Source organism: Pterocles gutturalis, unplaced genomic scaffold (assembly GCF_000699245.1).
Source record: "Pterocles gutturalis isolate BGI_N339 unplaced genomic scaffold, ASM69924v1 scaffold961, whole genome shotgun sequence".
NCBI lineage: Eukaryota > Metazoa > Chordata > Aves > Pterocliformes > Pteroclidae > Pterocles > Pterocles gutturalis.
Genome location: NW_010099908.1, coordinates 2,309 through 14,044, shown reverse-complemented (window position 1 = coordinate 14,044; position 11,736 = coordinate 2,309). Strand labels below are relative to the sequence as shown.

Genomic DNA, 11,736 nt, shown 5'->3' with positions numbered 1-11,736 from the left:
TAGGGAAAAGTTGTAAAACCAGAAGACACTGGAGAAAGAACGAAAGACAAGTAAACAGGCTTTGAAATGGATTTGCTTCCTCATGGAAACAATAACATGTTTACTGATCTATTGCTGACACATAAAACTTTTGTAAACACCACCATAAAGTTTATTGACATGGAGTCTTACAGCCCAAACAGCACTGTATGGAACGTCCTCTATATATCTATATAATTACTTTGTACACTTGCAAGGAAATTCAGCATGGAATGGAAGACTAAGAGGGGGAGAATGAAGCTTACAGTGCAAAACACACTGGTTATCAAAGGTGGGGCAAGGAAAAGCAGTTTTCTGTCTCTCTTCACGTCTTGGTTTTTAAGAGATGGTTTAGAGATAATAATGGATGAGTTCAGGGCTACTAAATCATGTATAAGACAGAAGTATCCATGGAAACAATTTGAGGAACTAGGGCAGGAATTCTGACAGAGGTAAAGTCTGATCTGTGAAATTCTTGGGCATGGTGACTACCTAAAACTGCAAAATCTACATGAACAGCTTTCCTGCTCTGAGTAGAAAGGTTATTTTTTCATAAAATAAAACTTTATTAGAGTATAATTTATTATTGTTTTCAGAATTTCACAAGATGCTATTAAGTAGACCGATTACAGCTGATTCATGAAAACCACCTCGTTTATTTTGATTACTAATTCCCTGAATACTGCTACCATGAACTTTGCATTAACACCTTCAGTAATACTCACACTGTAGGATGCCACCATTTCAGTGGTTAGTGTCTACATTCAGAGCTTATGACTCAACTCTTACCTTTAAGTATTTTCTGGAAATAAATACATTTCTGACACTAACTACAATGGGCTCACTTTCATGAACAAAAGTGAGATTCCCAATTAATGCTTACTTTGTTTCAGGATGTTTAAAAAAATCAAACCTGGAACCTCAACAAGGTTACAGACTTCTTAAGTTACACAGAATTAGCTGTGAAAATATTGTAAATTATTATAAACTAGTACTAGACTAATTTTTTACATTTTAAAAATCATACCCTGATTAAAAATACTCTAAGGTGTTCTTTATGAGAAATTTTCTAAGCACACGACTAAGTTACAATCATCTTTTTGTGACTGAAGGGGTCTGGAACAGATAAGCCAGAAATAGATTTATTATTTTCAGCCTTTCAATTACTTAATTCTGGAAACATAGATTGATTGTTTTTAAGTGTATATTTTTTTTTCTTTTGTAAATAACCATGAACATAATCTAAGAAAGAAAATTGGGGACATATTTGCACGTGCAAAGATATCCAAACTCTCTTGGGCATCAAAGACAACACAGCCCGGTTAACACAAGAGGCTGCCGGAACTGTGCCGAACCGAGCTGTGTTCTGAACAGAGAGGAAGCCTTCCAGAACTATCTGACCTCCCTAATAAAACCGCAGTTTTGCTTTTTAGGAGTAAACTAAAGAAATAGTAACTATTTTAGCTTCTTCACTTTTTTTAGTTCTATTGAGACTTACAGAGTAAACATGAAAAATACGTTTGCATATCATATGAAAAATACATTTTGCTTCAGGAAAGGAGTAGGTTTAGATGATCTTACGTAAAATTTTGAAAGGAAGTCTGTTCAATGTTACTGTATGAGGAAGCAGCAATGGAGGATGCCTGGAGACAGGAAGAGCCTTCCTATTTTTAACACTTTTCTTCTATTTGCTCTTTAAGTCTAATAGGGAGGTCCTAACAAGCATACCGACATGCTCACTGAAAGTTTTTCTTTACATGGTTTATTTTTCAAAACATTCATCTTTATGACAAAATTACTTACTACTTTCCCTGCATTTCGTGAAATATTTTCTGAGCTTTTATTTTTTCTTTTTAAACAAAACCTCATAGCAGATGAGAGCCATGCACTAGAAGCATAAACATGAAGTTAACTTTTGTTGCACTTTACCCTGTCATTCTAATCTGGGATAATGATTTTATCTGTTATCATTCCTTTTCAACTTTATTTACTTTTGTGTTATTAGACTGCATGTATGGACTACTCCTTATCTATCAAGCTGCCTTTGCTATTCTCCTTTCCAGTACACTGATGTCAGCTAACAACATCTTGTTCTTATTTATACACTAAAACATTTTTATGGCCAAACCTTCTCTTTCAGCACGCATGCCTGACTTCCACTGAATGCAGGAGCAGGATTTTGAAAGAAATAATGTATGTGAAACTAGCGATAAATTGCCAGCACTGGAACATATAGCACAAATCTGTGCAACTCTGAAAGTCATGGACTTAAATTGGAAAAAATGAAAACAGAAAATAATTCCTGCAGAAGTGTGGAAAATAAAATATTAAGATTGAAGAACACTTTTATTCTGCAGATATTACACTTAATCTATTCCATTCTTCACACCACCATGAAATTCTGTAAGCAAAAGATTTGTTTTGCAGGACAGAGAGGAATAGATACGTTCAAAATCTGAAAGAATCCAATAAAATGCCTAAACAATGTATTTCAGGTTTTCATGGGTAGATTTATCCTTTAATAATCACTGTAATAATCTACACTGAACATACTGAATTTTGCTCAAATTATAATGAATTTTCAACAATATGTCCAGCTCATTAGATACAATTGTCCATATGTTTTGTCTAATTGCCTATTTAAGATCTTATTTTATAATTCCTTAGTTATGTAACATTTCCAGAGACTGAAAGATAAATTGTTTCAGATCTTATCCAACACAAGGCTAGTCCAGACATGCAGTATTATAGTGGATACCAGAAAAAGGCAGTAAAATATAATACTGTATAGGCAGCATTTCTTTATACTTCCTGAACCCATAGTGATAATATGATAACTTTGTTCTAAAATTCCTTTCTTTACCTTGCCAGATAGCAAAATACACTACCTAGAAAAAAAACTATTCTGATAAAAAATTTGTAAGATCAAAGAGAGTAACAATGACATAGTGAATGAAAGGAAATGGAAGTGTAGTTTTTCAAATATTCCTACCTTGCCACTATACACATGCCAGTAATTGGTACAGAAAAGCATGCACTGCTACTGACTTTGCTGCTTCTCTGGACAAATGTTGCATTCCATTCAAGTGATAAAGTCTGTTTAGCCTGCTTTCCTTTCTTAGTGGAAGCAGAACATTTCAAATATCAACTTTCCATTCAGGGACCTCATTTCCTACTTTTCCCTTGCAATAGCAGATACTACTCATTCCATACTTTGCTCAGCAGCCACTTGTTGGCACCATTCCTCTTCATGAAATCCCTTGGTAGAATCACATACATGAAGTCATACTTTGTACACAATCTCAGCAGCAGTTGGTGACAAAAAAGATGGCAGAGAAGGATAATGAAGACAGCTTTTTAATGGGTCTGAACAACTTACAATTTTTCCACGTGAAATCTGTGGATTCTGAAATGATACCAACCTACACTAAAGGAGATTACGAGTTATAAATCATTATCAAGGAAATGAGAAAAGTAGATGACTATCAAGATCAATGTTGGCATCCAGATGCTACATCTAAATTATCTGATGCTTCTAAAGCTTTAAAACTGCAGCGATACAAATAAGATTTATGGAAAGTGATGCATCATGTATGTGATTTGAAACACTAAACAATTCCTGAAAAAAATGTTTATCGGCTTTCATCACATCAGCAAGACAAATTCGTTATTAATGAAGTATTCAAGTAGCCCGTCACTGAGCCATATAATAGTACCAAGCATTAACTGCAAATAACTTTTTTAGCAACTTCTCCCTGAGTCTCTCAGGTGTACAACAACCCTTCCACAACAAGAATAAATTAGAAACATTAACAAGCAGTGAAGAATAATAAGCTTTTCTCCTTGTACGCTTTGTCAATGTGGTGCTTCTCATTTTCATTCTCTGGTCAAACTGAGAAGACTTTTTAAATCATGATAGATCAGTTTATTTTCCAAATATATGAGAGTACTTACCAGCTGGAAAGCTGTAGAGCTGTCTTCTGTGCTTTCAACAGTCTCAAAAAGAATTAGAAGCCTCCTTTTGCTAGTTTTATATCCATTTTGGGAAGAAGTTTCCCTTAGACATCTTCCACTAATGGCCACAAAGACTTGCACAATAATCCAAAGGCAAAATAGTAACCTTCTTGTCTAATATAAGACTAATCTAAATCCTCTCTGTCTTTTTCCTGTGGTGGCAGGCAAACAGTAAACAGGAGGAGAATCCTAGTTGTTGCCTCACTTGCAAAAACAGCATAAAAGCAGAAGGAAATTTCCAAAGTAATTGCTGTGATAAAAGGAGTTGTCAAGGTTAAAAGCCAAAAGGCTAAAAGCTAAAAGGCTTCAGAAGGCTGTTTTTAAACTCCGAAGCACTTTGTTCAGTAGGTCAGGACATACGAAGACTGAGATATAAAAAGTGCATTTTTGTTTAAACTTAATACAAATACAAGGCTCTTCTTTAAACTTTGAAAGAAAGTTAGCTTACTGCCCGCCTATAAACTTTATATCAGTCCTGAACGCAGAGCTTGGAGAAAACACAGCCAGTGGCCATTTTACATGAAAATACAAAAAATATTTTGCTTTAGTACAGTGAAATGCCTGTTACTACGTAAGTCATTATCTGTTACTAGATTTTTTTGGCAGGGTCCTTACTTGTTATTACAAATATTTAATTCTCTATAATGTTATAGTCTAAATCCTGCAGATATTGCATTATTTTTTCTGCCTTTTAAGCCACATTTAACATAAAAGGCTTTGTCTACCTAATCAATAAAATCAAACAAGAACATCCATTATTATTTCTGTTTTAATTCAGCCTAGCCTTGCAGAAACAGACAAAAAAAGTGGTGAACCCAAAAAGTTCTACGGGCAATGGTTTAGATCAAAATATAACCCTTGTCTGTCATTACCAAAGTTTCAAGTCAGAAATTTCCAATCTGTAAATGCAATTACCTGTAAACCTGTCTAAAAGTTATTAAATAGCTATTATTATAACCTATTATTCAACCTGCTACATGTGTTCCAGAATCCTGTAGTAATGATGATCAGTGTGATTGAGAGAACAAGCTTTACAATAGTTACACAACTCTTGTGAAACATGTGTTCAATCCTAAAAATCACAAAGTTACAATTATGGAACCTTAAAGCAATTTAAGCATCTCTAGATTTGTAGCACAGGATTATTTATGCTTTTACACGTCACAGATCAGAGAACTGCTGGTAAAAGCTGTTCTACAGAATATACTACTTCCAGTTCTTGAAGAAGAAAATAATTCAGAACTTCTTGAGGTTAGGTTCTTTGTCACACTTTTAAAAGCAATTATGCTAATGGAAAGGAAAATTAAGCGTCTCCCAGTCCAGAGGGAGAACAACAACAAAAAAAACATGTTTTGGACTACAAATCAGTCATAATTCTTTGGCAGCATAGTGGTTGAACTGTTGTAGAATATAGATTGTGATGAATACTGCGATTAGGTAATTACTAAGCAAGATAACATGTCAGTATTCTCTGGTGATATGGCTTTTCCAGTGCTTTAGTTGACATTCCTGAGAATACTCCTACGCTCTCCTATATAAAAGTGAATTTTATCTTTCATTCAACGTGTCTAGCCATCACTTGGATTTTGTTTAGAAGAATCCTACACCTTAGATCACTCTCGACTGATCATTTGCTACACAAACTTAGTTCTTCAAAACTCTCTTAATTTCTTGAGGCCTCCCAGATGACATGAATTTCCCTCCATGCTGGGAACCCCATGTCTTAAATTCAGTGCAATACTTTTTGAAAGAAGGCTACTGCTTCCTAGAGTCCTTGATTCTATATTATTTTGATCACTTTTGGTAGAAAGAATTCCATTCATTGATTCTATAGGTTAAACTATAATATGGGAAACACCTAAATTTCTTACCATAAGATGCTTATTTAAGCTGCAACTTCTCTAATCCCTTAAAAAATATATTTTAAAAACATTTAAGCACATGCTGACAACTGATACAGTTTAATAAAATTTTGTGTCCATTACCTTTAAAGATGATTTAGTCCGAGGTTCTGTTTTCTGTCTGGTAAGCTTGTTGTGAATAAGCAACGACTGATCTGTACGAGCATCATAATTTCCATGTTCTGAATCATCTGTGTATGTATCTTTGTCCTTTCCTATGTCTAACGCAAAAACAGAAGAAAACAGTGGGCTCATTTTAGGTTGTAGTGGGGAGAAATCAACATTACTGTTACAGCCACAGTTGAATATTCATTTTAAGTAACCACATTTCAATAGCGTATATTCTATCCTTTCCCACAAAAGTTTTTTACTTGAAACGTTATCATGTTTGTCTTAAACTAGAAGCAACTTCTATTTTTAGAAGGCCTATAGAAACTTTTTTTCTATTAGCATTCAAATCAAAAAAGCAAACAACATTCTTCACGGTAGTTTAAAAAACCCACAAAGCAATATAAAGCAAATAACCAAATGCTTTTCTGCTTGACTCACAATTGTTGAGACTCAAAATGTGTTATTAAATAGTGAGCTGCATCCTGGAGACCAGAGTAACATCTCATGTTTTAAATTTAAACAAGCAATGGAAACACCTGATTCCCCTACACACCTGCTCCTCATCATTAGACACAGTATTTGAAAATTTGCACATTAAGGGATTGCAGTGACCACTTCAGAACACAGTTTAAGAGGTGTACCTGATGGTGGTCAAAGATGACAACATGAAGAAAGTGTTTTTGTTTTCATTGGATTTGTTTTCAATTGCCCAACAAAAGTTTTTATAAAACTTAGTTGAGTACCCTAAGGTAGCTACAGGTGACTGAGGACCTTCCTCAAAGCTTACTAAGATCCCCTCTCACAAATTAAATTTCCTCTTGCACCATCACTGCAGGCAAGTTAGAAGGACATAAGTCTCTGAGTCACTCTACATCCTCTATCAGAAGGGAGACTTTTTTTCCGGAAGGGAAACTTTAATTTCCCTGCACATTCTCCATCAAAAAATCATGGCAATACTTACCACATATACCCAGCAGGAGTAAAATGAGGGGTAATGCCTGTGCAACGTTGGACCACGCAAGTCTTAATAAACATTGGAAAAGGGGTAGTCTTGAAAAAATATTTTAAAGATTAAAAGTTGGAATAATTATTCCCACACAGCTATATCTTGGACAAATTGGAAATAGAAGCATATTCAGACAAAAAAGTTACCCACAAATCCTGAGCCAAGTTCTCATCTCAGCTTTCACATCAACATGGGAAAAGTCAGGGGAACTGGGAACAGCATTTAGCCCAGTAATTCTAAACCCTAAATAGAAGCCAAGAAACAAGTCAGGGTTGCTGTGGGAACCACAATCTTGAATCTCCTTAATTTTATATTCATAAAAGCTCATCTGCAACAACAAAGTATTTTTCATTAAGTTGCTCAGTTAAATTCTCCACAGTAAGTACTACAGAAAAAAAACAACCACAATTATCTCATGTAGCCTAGACATTTCTGAGATGAAATATTAAGCCGGAGCATTTACCAAGAGCTGTTTTTTTCTGCAATTTAGATGCTTACGTAATGATTACACAAAATGAGCCCTTGGTAATCTCTGATACTGAATATTAACCTCAGTAAATCTGTGAAGGGATATCTTAATGTATGAAATAGCCTATTTTAATCGTCAGAGATTTTATTTATTTTAAACAATGTTTTAACCTAATATACAAGTTATTCTGTGTAACGTAGTGAATGTAGTAAAAAGACTGCGAAGAAGGTTTCAAACAGTAGGTATACAAAACAGGAAGCGGGATATTTAAGCAACTTTGCAGATTTGACACATGCCCAGGTGTGATGAGCCCTTAGCTCATCAAGGTCTTGTTATAGAAGCCAATAAAATGAAAAGTAGAGACAGGCCTATGAAACCTAAAGTTTTTCATCTGGATAGGCCATTTAAGCGGAAAGAAAGACTCTACTTACATTTAAAGTCTATTTTTATGAGGGAAATTTCAGTGTATTAGACATTACAAGTACACCTAATACTCAAAAAAAACCCCCCAAAACTTTGCAAAAGTACGAAATGTTGTATTTAGACAATTTAAAGTTATGAAATAATTTTCCCTTATTTTATTTGCTAATGAGTATTGGCTTTATTTGGAAAAAGACTTAAAATTAGATAGTCATGTCTAAATCCTGAATGCCAATTTCTATTGAGCATATTATCCAATACTCATTTTTTACATCTTATTCGAAATGAAATATTACAGCCTAACAGTGGAGAGCAGATGATCCTCTACCATTTCTGATTGTAGGATCCGCAGAAAGCTACTTATATGCTTTCTTGTGTTATAATGAGCAAATTGGATTGTTACATTAACAAGCACAGCATCAGATTTCCAAGTCTTTCTCCTAGTCTAATTGGATTTCCAATATGGTCTAACTCCTGAAAATCTTAATGATTTAAGTATGTGACAAACTGGATTTTTAAAGGCATTAATCTGTAGTGTAATAAGAAATCCCTTTTATAAATCTGTCTCATGGTGTTTGAAAGTGAACATGAAAAAGGGAAGTAAAACCTGGCAACACTAATAGTAATTTTAACAATGGAAAGGGACCTAGCAAATGGAAAAACAAGTCACTATCCGTCCAAATACTGCCACTGTCCTTCTATTCCTTTTGCTAAAGCCAAAGGGCAAGTTGAGAAAAGATCAGACTATTAGGTGGAATATTAGTTCCTGCTTTTGTGAGCGTTTGCACCTTACACAGCTTTTTCACCTGTACTGTGCATGAGAAGAGTGCAATTATCTCAGTTACACCAAGAAAAAAAATGATTCTTCCTAGAAAAAGGGAGTTCTTACTGAAATAAATTAATAAATTAGTCATGAAATTTCAGAAAATGCTGATTTTTATCTAAGGCAATTCTTGCTACTGACTTCTGGAATTCATGTATAAATACTGTTTCCTTTCTTGCTTGTAGCTGAACATCCTAACCAATTACATTTCTGTAAATACAGAATAACTTCACAGATCTCAGTGATCTAATTTGGGATGGACTCAATTAACATAGGCAAATTAATAAATCAAATTAGAAAAGGGCTACCATTAATTTTTTTTTTCTGTCCCTTCAAAGAGTGTAGTCAGAAGAGGAGAAACTTCCACATCAAAGTTTAAAACCATTTTGAGCTGAGGAGACTCAATCTTTTCCTCAGTTGCTGAGCCCTCCTTGTTTCTTTTCAGGTTAAAACTAGGTGATGTGAATGAAAAACAGCACAACACTTACTAGAGAAAGAATTACTGCTGCCATACATAAATACTCAATAATATCAGCATGTGTATGTGTAAGAAATTAGTGAAAAATAGAACAGGACATAAAAAAAAATGAAGCCAATTAAAACAATTACACTTACACTAAGAGAATAGAGTAGCTTCAACTGGAACCTCACTGAGACACATGATTTTCTTACACAATCTTCATGCCCAATTTTCACTCTGTGTCATGATTTTGGAACATTTTGATTTTGTTTTGGAGGAAGTATCAATTTCACTCACATTTCCAGTAGCTACCTCTATAGGAGACCTTGAAGAGCCTCTTATCTATCATATATTTTAGTCATCAAGAAAATCAATGCTAAAATACATGAGAGGTGAGCAGAAATAGCTTTCTGAAAGTAGATCTCTTTCCTTCAGCACGAAGATATGATTTCTAGTTTGATGCTACATTGACTGTGAGCAAAAAGACCTTTCACAGTAGTTGTGCAAGGTGCAGCAATATCTGTGTGTACTTCAGATGGGTAATACATGGGCAGGGAATTTCGAAGTTAATTAATTTTGAACCTTGAAAATTACTTCTTGATTGTTATGCGAAAAGGTTACACTGAATGCATGAAAAAAGTACTTCTCTGTCTTTAGTCCCTATTTACTGGTAGTCTAAAAGGTGAGAAAGCATCAGGAAACTTAACGACAGCACATATTTCTTTAGTTACATTTAGTCTCCTTTTTCAAAAAAGACAGCAGTTTAGGGTAAGCATGGCCTTCCCACACTTAAATACTGCAAGTGTAATTGAAGAATCATTTATTATTATTTCAGTTCAAACTCAAACTTACCTAAAAATGGATCACTGTATTCTGTATTAGACAGCTTAAGCAAGTTGTTTTCCAAAGTCTCCATTACTTTAGCTGGAATAAATGCAATATTCATATCAGCATTCACATGTATTTTATAAGTAAAGATACACTTTTTAAAGCTGTCAGTGACTCAAACTAAAAACTTTAGGCTGAAATTTTGAAGAGCACTTTCCATTGCTGGAAAAGAGAAAAAGATCACTTTAGACTTTCACTCTCTTCCTGAGAGAAGTTTAACTCATTGAAAAAACTTACTAGAGTAATAATAAGTGCCTATCAACATCAAGGAAAGACTTATCAAAATTTAGGAGCAGAAGCCAGTCAAGTTAATTTATCCTATAAAGGTTCACCCACAGTTGGCAATAGTCTATGGCAACAGTTGGCAATAGGTGACACACGCAGTGCTTGGGATCTCCAACCAGACTAGTCTCTCTGTTAAGGCATGTTTATCTGTTAAAATAGAAATCCTTAAATAAAAGTAGTTCCTTTTTCCAACACAAACTAAAATTCATACGCATTTTCTCCCTTTCCTCTCGTTCTCTCCGTACCACTCTTCCCCAATTTTGCTACTCATGAATGAATAAATCTGCTCCTACATGTTCATACTTAAAGACATTTCTTGCCACAAGTCTAATATTTATTTTTTCACTCTCTCCTAGGACAGGCTATAGAAACCTTCATGCTCTTCCCCAGCATACAGGAGCACTTTCTTGTCTTGTTTTCAGTGAGCAGGAAATAATCTTGTAATTCAGAAAAATAAAATCAAAATTAGTTTAAGCATCACTGCAGACATTATAGAGATTCACTCAAGAACTCGGTACCATGGTTCTTCTAGCTGTTTTGTGCAAAAACATCTCTCCCACAAACCGTACATATCTAAACAAGTCAAAGCTTATCAGATGCCCTTATAATTTCATACAAGATGCTAAAAAAGAATATCCAAGACACCACAAGACTTCAAATTATATTCCCATAGATCCCTTCCATTCCCTTTGTTGGAACAAGCTCCTGAAAGAGAAAAACCTCCTACCTCGTTCTGACACCACATCCACTGTAGCTGTAGATGTCCCTGCACTTAGAGGCTGAGGCCGGGGCTGTGGCTGCACACGATTTGGCTGCAGGAAAGAGGAATGCTTGCTCAGACTCTGAGGATGTGTTTGGCTCTGGGCTAGGCATGGCATAGATCTTCTAGAGGGTTTTAATGGGTGCTCCTTCACTGTCTCACTCTTGCTTGTATTCATACCTAAAAAAAACAAAAGAGAAAGAACATAAGCTCTGCCATATTAGGCAATGACAAATACAGCTAATTATGAAAATTCAAGGTGATTCATCTACTTAATAAGCAACTCTCCAACTAAACAAAAATGTTTAAGATATTTAAAGTTCAAAGAAGAATACAGAGTTGGGAACAAAGTCCAGGAATTCTTTACCTACACTCCCATCAACACCCCAGAATTCAAATTTGCAATATTCTAAATCTGATGATTATCAAAAGGCAGATTTTTTCTGATACAAAAATATTTTTTATTCCTCTGTTTAGCTGTTTCTGACCATCACTGTTCACTATTTCTTATTACTACAATATTTGCAAAAACAGGGCCATGTACAGCCATCATTATCCATAAACATGATCATTATTCCATT

At 34.8% G+C, this 11,736-nt stretch overlaps 1 protein-coding gene across 1 annotated transcript in view; it reads right to left on the bottom strand.

Annotated features, from left to right (window-relative positions):
• The window catches only part of ANO3 (anoctamin 3), a 66,373-nt gene extending 55,040 nt beyond the window's left edge, over positions 1-11,333 (bottom strand). The window contains exons 1-3 of the mRNA XM_010077531.1: positions 11,123-11,333; positions 10,075-10,146; positions 6,018-6,154 (exon numbers count right to left, since the gene is read on the bottom strand). Coding sequence (XP_010075833.1) covers positions 6,018-6,154; positions 10,075-10,146; positions 11,123-11,333 — 420 coding nt within the window. The remainder of the gene's footprint in view (positions 1-6,017; positions 6,155-10,074; positions 10,147-11,122) is intronic.
• Between the last annotated feature and the right edge of the window lie 403 nt (positions 11,334-11,736).